Source organism: Benincasa hispida, chromosome 8, assembly GCF_027475165.1.
Source record: "Benincasa hispida cultivar pf3 chromosome 8, pf3_genome.v1.1, whole genome shotgun sequence".
Lineage (NCBI taxonomy): Eukaryota > Viridiplantae > Streptophyta > Magnoliopsida > Cucurbitales > Cucurbitaceae > Benincasa > Benincasa hispida.
The window spans coordinates 58,780,158-58,796,474 of NC_143485.1; the positions used below are offsets into that span (position 1 = coordinate 58,780,158).

The 16,317-nt window shown below is 34.7% G+C and overlaps 1 protein-coding gene across 1 annotated transcript in view; it reads right to left on the bottom strand.

The window, feature by feature from the left end:
* The window catches only part of KNATM (KNOX meinox protein), a 36,724-nt gene extending 21,059 nt beyond the window's left edge, over positions 1 to 15,665 (bottom strand). Inside the window, exon 1 of the mRNA XM_039040089.2 lies at positions 15,421 to 15,665. Within this exon, the coding sequence (XP_038896017.1) occupies positions 15,421 to 15,588 (168 nt within the window). The 5' untranslated portion in view covers positions 15,589 to 15,665. The remainder of the gene's footprint in view (positions 1 to 15,420) is intronic.
* Between the last annotated feature and the right edge of the window lie 652 nt (positions 15,666 to 16,317).

Genomic DNA, 16,317 nt, shown 5'->3' on the forward strand with positions numbered 1-16,317 from the left:
TTTATCAATTTCTATTTCGTTTGGAGAAATTATGTTAGCAAGGGAAAAGATAAAAGAATGTCATATTGAAATAGCAAAACATACACTAGATGTGATCTTAATAGTGTTGAACATACATGATTTTGATGTAATACTAGGCATGGATTGGTTGGTTGTTCATCATGCCAGTATAGACTGCTCCCTCAATGAGGTGATTTTTAACCTTTCTACAGGAGCTAGCTTTAAGTTTAAAAGGTTCGAGACCGTGGTCTTATCCAAAATAATTTCAGCTATGAAAGCCAGTAAATTGCTTAACCAGGGTACTAGCAGTATCTTAGCTAGGGTGATTGACACCAAAGAAGCTGAGGTCTCCTTGACTTAAAACCAATGGTAAGAAATTATCCATATGTTTTTCTAGAGGATCTCCCAGGGTTGCCACCATATCGAGAGATAGATTTTACAATCGAGTTGGAGTCGGGCACAACTTCTATCTCGAAGGCTCCATATAGAATGGCCCCGGCAGAGTTGAAGGAGCTCAAGATTCAGTTGCAGGAATTGCTTGATAAGGGTTTCAAACGACCAAGGTGTCACCATGGCATGTGGTTGTTTATGAAGAAGAAGGATGGATCGTTGCACCTTGGCATTGACTACATGGAGTTGAATAAAGTAACCATTAAAAATAAGTATCCACTTCCCAGAATTGATGATATGTTCGACCAATTGCAAGGACCTACAATCTTCTCCAAGATTGACCTTCGTTCAGAATACCATCAGTTGAGGATAAAGGACAGTGATATTCCTAAGACTGTATTCCATTCTAGATATGGACATTACGAGTTCATTGTAATGTCAATTGGCCTGAAAAATGCCCTTGCAGTATTTATGGATCTAATGAATAGGATATTCAAAGAATTCTTTGACACTTTTATCATAGTTTTTATTGATGATATCTTGGTTTACTCTTAGACAAAGGCATGAGAAGCATCCATGAAAGGTTTTGGAGACTTTAAGGTCGAATAAATTGTATGCCAAGTTCTCCAAGTGTGAATTTTGGCTATGCCAAATCTCCTTTCTAGAACACATCGTGTCAAAGGAAGGATATCTATACATCCAGCAAAGATAGAAGCAGTTACAAGTTGGCCTCGTCCTACCACAATTAGTGAAATGTACAGTTTCTTGGGGTTAGCAAGCTATTATCGTCGATTTGTGAAAAACTTTTCTCACATAGCCACTCCGTTGACTCAATTGACAAGAAAATGAGCTTCCTTTGTTTGGAATAAGGCTTGTGAAGAAATTTTTCAGGATCTTAAACATAAGTTGGTTTTTGCACTAGCTTTTACATACTAGATGGATCAGGAAGTTTCATTATTTATAGTGATGGCTCCAAGAAATGATTGGGGTGCTTGCTGATGCAGCAGGGTAAAGTAGTTGCTTATGCCTCTCGACAGTGAAAGAATCATGAACAAAACTATCCGACACATGATTTGGAGTTGGCAGCAGTGATTTTCACTTTAAAGATCTGGAGACATTACTTATATGGAGAGAAAATACATATTTTCATAGATCACAATAGCTTAAAATACTGCAGGTGGCTAGAGTTAGTGAAAGATTATGACAATGAGATTTTGTACCATCCTAGTAAAGCAAACAGAGTGGCAGATGCTCTCAGCAGAAAGTCGGCTCATTCAGTAGCTTTAATTACCATATAAACTTATTTATGTAATGATTTTGAACAAGCTGAGATTGCATTAGCAGTGGGAGAAGTCGTTGCACAATTGGCACAATTAACAGTATAATCGATCTTAAGACGAAGCATTATTGATGCTCAACAGGGTGATTCTTACCTTGTTAAGAAATTTTTTCAAGTAGAGTTAGGTCGACACACTGAATTTTCAATATCCTTAGATCACGACCTCATTTACCATGGGTGTTTATGCATACATGCAGACAGTGACCTTATGAATGAATTGTTGGCACAAACTCACTGTTTTCCATTTTTTATTCATCCTAGCAGCACCAAGATGTATCAGAATTTAAAACAGTTTTACTAATGGTATGATATGCAAATAAAGATCGATAAGTTTGTTAATAAGTGTTTGGTGTGATAGTAGGTGAAGGCCTCAAGACAAAAGCTAGTAGGGTTATTGCAGCCCTTGAGTGTACCATAATGGAAGTGAGAAGATGTATCTATAGATTTCATAGTAGGGTTGCCAAGAACAACAAATGGTTTTACGATGATTTAGGTTATAGTAGACAAACTCACCAAGTTAGCACATTTCATTCTAGGGAAGTCTACATATTCAATGAATGAGTGGGCCCAGATATACATGAAAGAGGTAGTGAGATTACATGGAGTGTCGGTATCTATCGTGTCTAACAGAGACCCTTGGTTCATATATAGTTTTTAGAAAAGTCTCCAAACAACATTGTGTTAGAGTTAATGTCCTAAATTGAGTATAACTTGTAGTTTGTAAAGACAAATTCTATATTTAACAAAATAAGAGGTTTTTATTAATGTTTAGACTGCATTAAGTCAATCCAATAAACTAAGATCCAAGGTTATTTTATGAAACTTAAGCATGTATGTGGAGACATACAGGTGGATCACTTTTAAGTGATAACCTAAACGGTCTGTAGTAGATGGATAAGGTTACGTACCTTATCCTAGTGACACTACAAATACGGCCTGCTTTGTAGATGTTAGAATTGTTGTAAAATGCTACAAATGATCATATCATGATCGTTTATATGGAGACATGTGAGCGAGAGTATTCTATACAAAGAGTTTGTATAAGACCGAACTACAAAATGAATAATCTCTCTATATTATACCGTTGTTGGAAGAGACTTACATTTCACTAAGATGACCATAGGTGACTTAACCTTAATCCTGAATGAGCTGTGAACTCCTGTCTATATAGGCAATCCTTTGATTTGTATGGGTGAGAGTGACCTTGTTAGCCACTCAACAAGCCTACCATTTTGGGGATTTGTTCGAGTAGGGAGCTGGGAACACAACTACATAAGATGGAGTTCACTCCTTTCCCGACCTTAGGGAAAGTAGATAAATTTCTCCCTTAATAGTTGATTCCGGGTCTTGAACATTGAGGCCTCCACCTCTCACTGGCCCAAAGAGGTGTCAGTTTATAGTTGGACTATAAATTGTTTGTTCATTAGAGGGATCAATGGTATTTAAGTAGTTAGATATAACTACAGGGGTAAAATGTATTTTAACCCAGCTATAGTTATGAGCAATTTGTGAAGGGTCGACTCACTGTTGATTGGTTATATCTATGGAAACATCAATGCGAAGAGTGCAGCTATCTGTCTTCAATGGAGTGACTGGTAGTTAATGAAAATTGATTAATTTATTTAAAGAGTTTAACTAATTAATCTTATATCATCGGAGCTTCTAATCTGTAGGTCCACCAGGCCCTCTTGTTAGCTCACTAAAGGGTATATAAGATGAATGGTTTGAATTGTTCAAATCAATTGCATATTAATGAAATTAACATAATATGGTTAATTATATAGAAGAGAGAAAAATTTTTGAATAAAATTGAAATATTAAAGAGATGTATAAATATAAATATGTGATAGTTATATGTTGATTAGTTCTATATTAAATATGATTTATTATAGTCGCTTAATTGATTAATTAATGGTTAATTATTTAATGTTTTAGAAGTAGAGTTAAATAAACATGTGATGTTTATTTATTTATTTATTTATTTATTATATTAAATTGAATTTAATATATATGGTTATTTAATTATTTGACTAATTAATTAAATAAAAGTCATTTAATTAAATTAGAACTAGGGTAGGGATAGAAAAGACTAGGAGAAGGGGGTCATCCCTCCTCTCTATAAATAAGTCTTCATGTCTCATGTTTGTGACATGGTTGAATTGGAATTTTTGAATCTTAGTCTTCTACTACTTCTCTCAAAATCTCTCTTCTTTTCTCTTCTACTTCTTCTTCTTCTTCCAAGTCTTGGGGACCACACATCCAATTCTTGGGATCCTAGATAATAACAAAGTTTCACTTACGGTGGTGTCCCTTAATCATTGAAGAGACGTTCCGGAGAAGACGCGGAGGGAATTTTGAAGAATTTGGGAATCTACAAAGGTAAGGTTTAGCTCTTCCCTCTTTTCTTCTCTTAAATGCATGTTAAACTTGATTGTTTATCCATTATGTTATTACTTTTATACCGTATTTTGTTTATGTAAAATCGAAAACAAAAAATCAAGGCGATCACACACTTCTGCTTGAGATTTGATCCCTTCACATTGGGTACTAAGTTGGATTTTAGCAAAAATTTTCACCCACAAACATATGGGTAAACAAAGCCTTTAAACCAAAAATTGGAGGATATATTATGCACTTGTGCGTTGGAGTTTTCAGGGAGTTGGGACTCTCACTTGCATCTGATAAATTTTGCTTATAATAAAAGTTACCAGGCTACTGTCGACATGTCACCATTTGAAACACTGTATGGAAGGGTTGCAGATCTCCTATCTACTGGGATGCTTTAGGACCTGAGTTAGTGCAGACTACAAATGAAGCGATGTAGAAGATTAGAGCATGTATCAAATAGCTTAGAGTAGACAAAAAAGTTACGTTGTGTCAGTCATAAAGACCTGGAATTCGAGGTAGGTGATAAGGTGTTTTTTAAAGTAGCACCTATGAATGGTGTTTTGAGGTTTGGTAGAAAGGGGAAGCTAAGTCCTCGTTTCATTGGACCTTTCGAGGTCTTGAAGCGAATTGGCCCTATGACATAACGGTTAACATTGCCATCATCTTTCTCTACCATTCATAATGTTTTTCATGTCTTCATGTTAAGGATGTATGTAGCAGACCGTCTCATGTGGTAGATTATGAGCCATTACAGTTGCATGAGTACTTAAGTTATAAGGAGAAACATACCCAAACTCTTGCAAGGGAGGTGACGACATTGCACAACAGGGAGATAGCATTAATGAAAGTTTTATGGCAGAATCATCAGTTCGAAGGAGCGACATGGGAATGGGACGATGAGATGAGAACACAGTATCCAGAGCTCTTTCAGGATTAGAACACTCAAGGATAAAAGTTTCTTAGGGAGGGAGGACTATAATACCCTGAGTTTCAGAAAAATTTAAGCTAATTATGTTTAATTATTGAGTTTTAGTTTCTCTTTAATTTTAGGAATTTGGGATCAAATAAAAATAATTTTAAAGTCTCATTGCTTAATTTAAATTTAATTGATTAAGAAGTTGAATTAATTATATTGAAAAATATTAGGTTCTATCTTCTTTTAATTTTAGGGATAATTGAATTATTTGGAGTCGATATTTTTTCTTTTATAATATATATATATATATATATATATATATATAGTGTGTGTGTGTGCGCGCGCGCGCGCGCGCGCGCGCCTAGGGTTTGAGAAAAGGGAAAAAAAAATATGTAAGTTAATTACTCCTCATTAAGCTTGCAATTAAAAAAAGAAAAAAGAAAGGGAAATTCTTCATCCCCTTCATGAGAACCCATCCACCAGCCCCTTGATAGCTATCAAAAAAAGTTATAATTCCTAGCGTAATTTAGGTTTGTTAATGGATTTTACATTTTCATTATCCTATTTTGTAGGTATCAAGCAACCAAGAGGTAGAACCGAATGTTTGGTGCAAAACGAGGATAATTTGAAGCAATTTGAGCATTCAAAGGAGATGAAAATGATCATAATGCCCCTGAGATGAGCGTCGCAATGCTCATCAATCCTTCAGCCCAACGCTTGTCCAACGTTGAAAGGAAAATTGCTAATGTGTGGGGTAGTGTTGTAACACTACGGGTTTTTACGAAGATTCCAGTGTTCGTACGCATGCCTCTTACGCAACCAAGAATCAGGCCAATATCGCATCCCTCGCCCAACGCTCGAAGGCCATCTACATAATAGCGTTGTAATGTTGTCCCTAGTGTTGCAACGCTCCAACGATTTCTATATATACTCTCTTCAATTTTAAGTCATATTTTATGGAGTCCAAGGAGAGGCCTAGTTTTCTTCCTTCCTCTTTATCTTTTCAACATCAATAGGTTAGATTTTTATTTTTATTTTGGATTGTAAGCATGGATTGGATTGTATCTCTTGATTTGTCTATGGATTATTGAGGTAATTTCTTCTCTAGTTTCGTGTTTATTACAATCTTGCATGAATAACTTGTTAAATTTATTTTTGCATAAGAATGTCTAGCTAAGTTCACCTAAGTAGCAATAGTTAATTAGGCATTTGATGAAGATTCCTAGAATGTACTAATTGTAGGTTCAAAGATAAAATTGATTAATTGAATATGGTTTTCCTGACAATTTATCAACACAAATGAATCCTAAGTCATAATGCATGTATGTTTAGTTCTAGATGGTCACCATCGAACCCAATAGAATTTAGAAGCATGTATATTAGTTAGGGTATGGCCATTTCGACCTTAATTAATAATTAGGACGCTTTCTTGGTTAGATTCTTGCTAGTTATCCACCATTGTAGAGGCTAGTTCGGTCAAATTAAGCAAGTAGTTATGCATGCATAATTCGATTGCATAATTAATTGGTAGAAAACAATGATAGAAATTGCAATGAATGTCTATCTTGATCTGAGAACTAGATAAACCGATCCCAGTTTATATTAATCCCTTGCAATTTAATTTCTTGCATGTTTTCATTTTATCCAAACCAAAACCCTGTTTTTACTGCCTTCCACAGTGGAATTTAGCTTAAGAGAATATTAAATCTTAGCCTCCATGTAGTTCGACCCCATACTTGCCACTTATGCTACTTGTTAGTATAAGAAGTAGGTTTTTGTGATTTATAAATATTATTGTTTCGGTCTGGAGTTGAATTAACAACATCGATTTTTTATTTCAAACAAAATGGCACTGTTGTCGGGGAAGCCAAGCCATTTAATCTCTTTTTTAATTGAATTTGACTTGTTAACTTTAAAAACCTCAAAAATATATTTCTTTTTATTGTGTCTACTTGTATTATCATGGTAGATGATTTGAACATTTACTATACGCTTCGTGCAAAGCAAGTAGCTCAGTGAAGAGAACAAGAGGTAAGAGAATTTAATGAGCTTAAAAATCAAATATCCGAGCTAACTTCTCTTGTTTAAGATTTGGTCGTTAGGCAATTACAGGTTTCACATGGTCCTGAATGCGACTATTATCCCCTTAGAAGATGCCTAGCCAAACCTGTTATCGATGCATGCCTCTTCCTCCAATTTAAGTATTTTTTTAGAAGAATTGGTTAAGGAGCTTTCTAACAAATTGATAGCTTTTAGAAATAAAAGCTATTGCAGCCTTTTGCTTAGAATTATAAGGGTTAACGAGCAGAAGATGCGTTAATCTTGCTAAGAATTCATGTGAAATAATAAGCTTGCGTCGATCAACACTGAAAATCTCCGCTAACCCTACATCATGCGTTATTTTGCGTCAAAATGTCTATTTTGTAGTTGTCGCGGGAATTGATCGCATGCGTTGATCTTAAACCATCGCAAAGTTGATCACATGCGTTGATCTTAATGAAGACACATTGGTCACATGGAATGCTGCAACTACAGTGATAACCATGATAGGAGGATGATCGCAGAGTGGGTGGAATGTGTTGATACTTCAGAAGAAACAATCATGAACGCATACCTTGGGAGTATCAAAGAGATAAGATCATGATGACATTTCACCTATCGTGTCAGTAGTGGCAGTGATTCAGAGCAAGTTATTAAAACTGTCAGGGTTTGAGGCCTATAAATAGAGCTTTGGAGCCCAAATTCAAAGCATCTGGGACTTCTGCCTTGGGCAGATTCTTGTGATCACAGACGAGAGCATGAGCAAAAAGTCTTTGAGAATTTTTCATTTCCACAACTTCCACTGATTGACAACCAGAGCTTTGTCGAAGATAGAGCTCGAGAGAGACTACTCCACCGCCCATCCATTCCACTACCGGCAGCCTTGATACATATTTGATGGAAGCAAGAGATTGCCCACATCTAACCATCCATCTTTATTTTCACCTCTGTATTGTATTACATTTTGACTTAAGACATTAATACATTTTGTAATCAATGCATCTCTTTAATTCCTTCAACATCATTTTCATCATCTTCTTCTACTTTATCATCTTTTTCTTTCACCGCAATGAGTTAAGTGCAGATTGCAAGAGTTATCGCATACTCAATCATGCGACATAGAGATATGACGCATGTAGCAAACTACTAAGAGGTGCGCATTGCGCGAATATAGTGAGCCAATCCTATTTACTTAATGTGAGGCTATCGCAATGCTTGTCTATGGGCAGAGTAGCTATAACCAATTACCCAAGAGGGTAAGTAGTGAAACCCACGAAGCAAAGTAAGCAATGTTCCCAAAGATAGGAATAACCTTATGCTCAATGCAACCATGCATTATAGAGATATAAGCATGTGGCTGGCCGCCGAGAGGTGTGTGATGCATTAGTGTGGCGAGTTAGGATTATCCTTGCAACCAAACTTAAGGATTTGGTGATAACTCCCCCACAACTCTACTTCTCCATGCATCTCATTACAGGTTAACAGTTGTCGCATCTTTACCGATTCTCATAGTCAAATTTCAATTGTTCAGTCTGTTTAGCTAGGAGTAGAAGTAGCGCATAGTTAACCAACTTCTTTCTTTTTATTTTTATTCCCCACCTCTAACGCATTACTTTTCAAATATCACTTAGTTGCAAGTCCCCGTGTTCGACCTCAGATCATCCCGAGAAACTTACGATCTTGTTATACTTTGTGAGATAGTAAAAAAACTTGTGACAGGATGCATGACTGTCACATACACGATTAACACATAATTCATATTCTTCATATCAAGGCATGATCATTGCATGACCATCAACACATGAAAATTAACGCATATCAGCAAAATGATTTATCCTCAACACAAATCTTGTGAGATTGTGTAGGAATCCTCCTTTAGTCATCAAGAATTCTCGACTTTCCAGCAGGATAACTTCCATTCCATATTCGAAGCTAGAACTGAATTTCAGAATCCAAGTGATCTCGTTGCTCAGATTACTAAATCAGTTGAGAGAATTGAAGAGTATTAGATGGAACAATCTTCTGATAATATCGAATTGAGCAGTGAAATGACTAGCATCGATCGTCAAGTTGAGCAGGTAGTTCCTCAGAGCACGATCAAGGTAAGACTTTGGGTTTTATAATGCATGAACTTGTTGATAGTTCTTCTCAGTATGTCCAGAATTCTATTGAGTCTTACCAGGAGACTCAAGTCCCGATGCCTGTTGAGGTTGGTCATGTTCCTCAGCTAGCAAATGTCATGCTTACACTGGAGAACCGTTCAGAGCTTCCCACCGTTAATACTACTAAGGCTGTTTGTTGAGGAATTTTACCCTTTGACAATGATGACAATGTCTATCTCATGCCATGTTAGGAACAATTCAGTAAGGTAAAGTGTGAGTCCGTACTTCATCTCGAGAAGTCTCAGGTAAAAGAGTTGAGGCTACAAATCCTCAATTTATTTTTTTTTTCTCCTGGCATTACTTATATTTTTTATTATTGCTCATTTTTTCTCTACGAGTAGGAGTTAGTCGAGTCAGATTATGTTGAGTCTTTTCTTTATTTCGACTCTTTAGGTCATTGAAGTCTTTTGATTCTTTATTTTTACCTTTTTTGTCTAAAATTAAAAATCACAAATACGACCTGTCTGGTTCTTTTCAAAAGATGGGAACCCTTATAGTCTTACCACACTATATCGACTCATCCAAGAAATGACAAGAGAAATACGAGAATTTCTTTATGCTTTGATAGGGGACAAGTCACGTTGAGCAACCGACGTTAAAAATTTGTGCTTCCTAGAGGCAGCTAGGTGACAAACTTTAATCACTTTCTAGGAATAAAATTTAAACTAACTTCTTTCTGTGTATAGTTTTCTTTTCTTTTTTTTTTTATCTTTCTTTTGTTTCTCCAAAGACTAAAAGAAAAGAAAACTAAATTGAAGAGAGCGGTAACCCAACCATCACCCCATATGCGAGAACGTTTTCAGGGGAGGTTTTCTATTCCCTTGTACCTTATTTTATAGCTTCACTTATGACACATTGGACAATGTATCATTTTAAGTGATTTAGTTTTGATCTTATCTGGAGTCCTTGAGCGTTATGCTCAGACAATATTTCTTGATTGATATGTGTGCTTTGAATGTTTGTCTTCTATATTGCTTAGGTTGTTATGATGATAGTTTATGATGCACTCTTACTATGATAAAATTTGCATGAAATAATGTTAAGAGAGCATGATCATGAATTTTAGCCTAATTTAAAAAAAAATCTTATCTCTTATGCATCTTTAAGTTATTGTTATTGTGAAATTAAAGTCTTGCATGCTTAGAATTATATTATCTAGTTTGTATTTCTGTTGTCACCCCAAAAGGCTCACCTTTGACTTAGGAATAATCCTACTTGTTTTAGAGCAAAACTCGACAAAGTGGATAAAATAGAGCCTAGTGTGAATAAAAAAAAAAAAGAAGCAAAAGCAAATTAATTTTTTAAAAAAATGAGGCAAAAGCTAGCTTGCCTGCAAAAAATAATAGTGTGTTCGTGGATAGAGGTGAAAAGAGTTACCTCCGTGGTGTATAGTTAGGACCCCGCGAGAAAAGAATGGACAGGTTCCTAACGGTTGAGTATGAAAGCTAGTCGTCTAGGTAAAACAAATGCCAATTAAGATTTGTGTGCATAAGTTTAGGCACCCTTGTCTTAATATTGCCTTTTGTTTGCAAGTTTGGTATGTCCAAGGTTAATAAATGAGTTAGATAGGGGGAAAATGGATTGAAGACTTTATAAATACTTTCTGGATCGTGCAAGCTTAACTAGCAAGACTCTAGGCTCACTCATGCATGAATAGATTTTGAATCATTCTTAAAAATACGTTTCATTGATTGATTGCAATCGAAATTCATTGTTGATTGCAAATTTCATCTTTTTTTACTGATGAGACTAAAGTAACAACTAAGTGTAAATTTAGAGCATGCATGATATTTTTTAATAAACTTTTGTCTGAATGTGTTGTTTCTACCTTGCTTGGGGCGAGCAAGAATTAAGTTGGGGTGTTTGATAGCTCTCAAAAATAGTTATAATTCCTAGCTTAATATAGGCTTTTTAATGGAATTTACATGTTAATTAACCTATTTTTAGATATCGAGCAATCAAGAGATAGAATCGAGCATTTGATGTCAAACAGGATAATTTGAAGTAATTTGGAGTCAATTTCAGCAACGGGGTTTTAATAAAGATGAAATGACCATAATGCTGCTGAGATGTTTAGCCCAACGCATGTCCAACACTGAAAGGCAAATTGCTGATGTGCAAAGCAGTGTTGCAATGCCACAATTTTTTATGGAGATTCTACGTCCGCATACGTCCCTCTTGCGCAACCAAGCATCAGGCTAGCTTCGCATCCCTCGCCCAGCACTCGAAGCCCATCCACGTAACAACATTGCAACATTGTCCCTAGCATGGCAACGCTCCAATGATTTCTATATATACTCTCTTCGATTTTAGGTCAAATTTTATGTTGGATTTTATGGAGGCTGAGGAGAGGCCTAGTTTTCTTCCTTCCTCTTTATCTTTTCAGTATCAATAGGTTAGATTTTTATTTTTCTTTTGGATTGTAAGCATGGATTGGATTGTATCTCTTAATTTGTCTATGGATTATTGAGGTAATTTCTTATCTAGTTTCTTAGATTATGTATTATTCATATCAGTTTGAGAGTTGAATTGTTTGGTGTCACTGTATTTGTTATACTCTTACTGATAAGTAGTTGTAATAAGCGTAACTTCATATTAGTAAAAGAATCTTTCCATGGGCACACTGTCCCCCAAACGTAGGTGATTTTGCACCGAGCTGGGTTTACAAACTTTGTGTTTATCTTCTTAAGTCTATTTATTTCATTTTTTGGTTGTTACTATGTGTGCAGGTACTTTGTGTGTGACATCTTTCAGTGAGTGGTGGGCTTTCGTATTTTTCATATAGTTATAGTAGTTATAGTATTTTAGGTTTATTTGTAAGTAAGAGAATGTGTTGTATGATATACTACAGCTATGGTTGCAACATAAATAGTTATGTATTTGTATTATTAATAGGTTTATTTGTAAGTGCATGAGAATGTTGATTTTACTATCATGCAGATATGGTAGATATATTTATTTTATTTATATATTTATTTGTAGGTGTATGAGAATGTTGTATGTTGTTATCTTGTAGTTACAGTAGCGACATAATAGCTATATTTGTATTTTAATAGATTTATTTGCTAGTATACGAGAAATGTTCTATGCTACTACCATAAAGTTATGGTAGCAATTCTTTAAATAATAATAATAATAAGAAGTTATGGTACCAGTTCAGATTGTTTTCAGTATATGTGGGTGTCCGATTAGGGATTGTTGGTATATGTGGGTGTGTAGGTACTATTTTGTTCATTTGTAGTTCTAAATGTTGCTTAGTTTTAATGTTATTGTTACATTTAAGTGATAGTTAACATTTTGCCCATTTTATATCTAAATGTTATTTAGTTTTAGTTTTAGTGTTAATTTATTTTTTCATTTTTGTTCTAAATATTATTTAATTAGAACGGTGGATAAAAGATTGTTTGATCAAAGTAGTGTTAAGCTTAAGTTTTAGGTAAATATTTTGTTCATTTATAATTCCAAGTGTGATTAATTAGTTTTGATTTTCATTCTAAGTTTTAAATGATAATAGATAATGTTAGAGATTTGAAATTGGTTATATATTAGTTTAAGGTTGTTTGAGTTTGTTTCTTAAAATGTCTTGATATTGTCTTAGAAGTTGTCTCATATTTCTCAAAATACTAATCCTACATACTTTATTTTTTCCTTATCTGAAAAATTCTGTAGATTTTTTTTTTTTATTTATTCTTTTCTTGTTTATTCTCTGTAGATTTCGAATTGTGATGTTTTTCTATTTTAGCTATACTTATTTAAAAAATGTAAGATGTTTTCTTGTTAGGGTTGCCACTTTTGGATAGTTTTTGTTGAAGCCTTTCGTTTTTCATGGTGGCCAAATGTTGCAACTCCGATTCTGAGTTATTATTAATCTTGAAGTTGTTGCTCTAAATCATCATTGAAGTTTTTTTCAAAAGAACGTTATCTAAGTCATAGGGGAAGCCTAAGATATCGATATTTGAGAAGGGTTCTCTATCTTAGGAGGAACCTAAGACATCATTATTGAGAAGGATTTCTCTAACTTAGGGGAGTTTAAGTTCCTCAAGTGAAGGTGCATTCCTACTAAGTTGGAAAAACTACATTTGAGAAAGACTCTCACACTTAGGGGAGCCTAAGTAATTCTTTACTAATATACTCATACTTAGGGGAGTCTAAGTTTCATTATGAGAGATTATCACACTTAGGGGGAGCGTAAGCGATCATTCACCGAGTCAAGCATTTCGTGTGTCACTGTATTTGTCGTAGATTTACAGATAAGTACAATGTTATAATTGTTTGACTTCATATTAGTAACAGTATCTTCTCACAGGTACACTGCCCCCAGATGTAGGTCATATATCGTCGAACTGGGTTAACAAATTTTGTGTTATCATTTTGAGTTTTTTTTTTTTTTTTCAATCTTAATGTTGTTTAGTTTACAATTTTAGTGTGAATTTAGTTTTTAGTACGTGTGCATGGGTGAATAGGTTCTTTAATACAAGTGTTATAATTAAGTTTTTATTTTTGAGTACAAATTGGAGTTGTATGGGTGAGAAATTTGAACCACAAACCTCTTGATCCTCAGTAAAGATGCCAGTAGAGCAAAGCTTGGCATTACAATTAAGTTTTTAATTACTATTTTATTTATTTTTAGATTTAAATGGGTGAACTAGTCATTGAAACTAGTTAATTTTTGTTTATTTAATTAGATGGTTCGATATCAAAGTACAAAACGATTTGCCAATGACGTTTAGAATATAAGGGTTGTAGATGTGATTTTCCAAAGATTAATTAACCTTTCATATTTTTTAAAGTTTATTGTAATGTTTTCTACAACTTTATATCAACCAAAAAGAATGTTTGGTTGATCATACTTTCAATGAAAAATGAAAAATACTTTTATTTTGTGCATAATCACAAGTTATAAAAATTTGATATTTATTAAAATAATTACATGCTGCATTTAGAAATTAATTTCTAAGTATCTATAAAATACTTCGTATATAAATAGATTTTGCCGACGCTATAATTAAGTGTCGTCACAATCATAAACTATCTTTATCGACGCCACATAATAAATGGCACCAGATGTTTGGTTCAAAAGATGACAACACAAGTAGAATGTGTGTCACCAGAAGCTATCTTTGCAATCACAAAGATGGGTTTTCGACATCTTCTTTCACCTTTGTGCAGATGCACTATCATGGCACAAGTACCGTTTCCTATCACAAGTTCACATGTAACTACGAGGTCAAAATTTTATCGACGCATTTCCAATATGCATTGACCGAAAGAGCAATGGGCTACACCTAACCCTTATACTCCTCACTTATTAGTCACACAAAAATAGAATTAGAAAAAGATTATCTTTTAAAAAAATAAAAATGGCAAGTGACAAAATTTTATTGGACAATATTTAGTATAAAAATAAAAATAATAATTAAAAAAAATTTTAAAAATAGAAAAAATTAAAAAAATAAAATAAAAAATAAAAAAAAAAGGTGCATCCTCACCCAAATTTTGTTCCGGGCAGAAGTGTTTGTTATTTGACATGTTAGCAACTGTTTCTCTTGACAGAGTTTTGCAATGGTTTTCTCGATGCTAGAAAAAGTGTCCTATTTTAGACTTATGCGGACACTTTTTCGTGTAAAAAAAACTCAATTTATTGTAGTGTTTCACTCAGGGACTACTGTTCCAAAGCCCATCACTCTACCTATTAAGAAGTTTTATGACCTTCAAAGTATCGAATTTTCTACAAGAGGTGTATTGTTATCGGACTACTCAGGCTCAACTGCTTTTCCTCCTAGTAGATGATAACTGTGATGTATGAAACCGATAGTCTAGTCTATTTATGAATTTTTGGAGTTACTTACTTGTAATAACAAAAATTTTGGATCACCACTATAGACATACATATATCATGTGATGCTGTCGGCCCACATATAAAACGACCGAAAAGCAACCATGAAAAAGGTGAACCCCAAAATAATATAATTAAGCTGTCTTTATTAATAATAAACCCTTTCTACTTGTTGAAATGTTGTATGTTCGACCTACTTACTGCCTGTCCAGGAATAACCAAAAAGGAAAGCGGTTTGTTTTCTAAAAGACGCCTTTTAAGGAAAGCTCTAGGTAGTATGACACGTGTATAGTTGCCCTGCACATATACATTTATACGTAATTAGATGAAGCACATAATTAAAACTCACCTTCAAACAGTTGAGGTGAGTCTCAACTAACAGGCTGTACAAGGGGTGGTTGGAAATTTTCGTGCGCAGCATTTCTCCTTCCCAGCCCCCTTCTTCTTCATTTTCATCTTCTAGGCCTTTTAGTTCTGGTTCTTGTCGTTCTTCTGTACAACCATTCTCAGACTCCATTGGATAGGCTTCTTAATACACGCCAAATTCAGCTTCTTTCGACGTAGTTTCAGAAAATATCAGGGGTTGCCGCATCTGCACAGGTTGAGAGTCGAGTGTTATAAAGTAGACAATAGTGAGCAGTAGGTGAAATAGTGAAAGACTTACACATATTTGGGAGGGAGGGAAAACCAAAATAAGTGACCCATGCAGCCCAAATATGCATATATTTTAGAATGAACAGTGCGAGTCAGAACGGTATAGTAATGGACGGTAGTGGGTGTGGCCTTTCTGCTCCCTCTTCTCCTCCCTCTTCCACTCCTACATGTCTTTTTACACATCGTGAAAGTAACACTTCGAAAGGGTTTCTCGAATAATGGGTAGCTTTTGTTAGTACAAAATTTCATATACATCAGAGGCCCTTTCCATCTTTATCTTTTCTATACCTTTTTTTCTAATTATACTAATCGTTTCCTCACTTTTGATACCAAAAAACTCCAAATTCTCAATTGTTCATGATGCTGATTCCTTTTATCAATGCTTAACTCCCATTTGAGGATGAGAATGTTTCGATTACTGTTCATGTACCCTCATAGAAATGACACTTCGACGCATATATTGGATTACGACGCATATATTGGATTACGTGCTTATATCTCTGGTGGGGGCACATTTATTCTGTCCAGTTGCTGAATGTATGCATATGAGAGTATATATATTCAGTTACACTTTTGGCTCTATCCTTTTTAC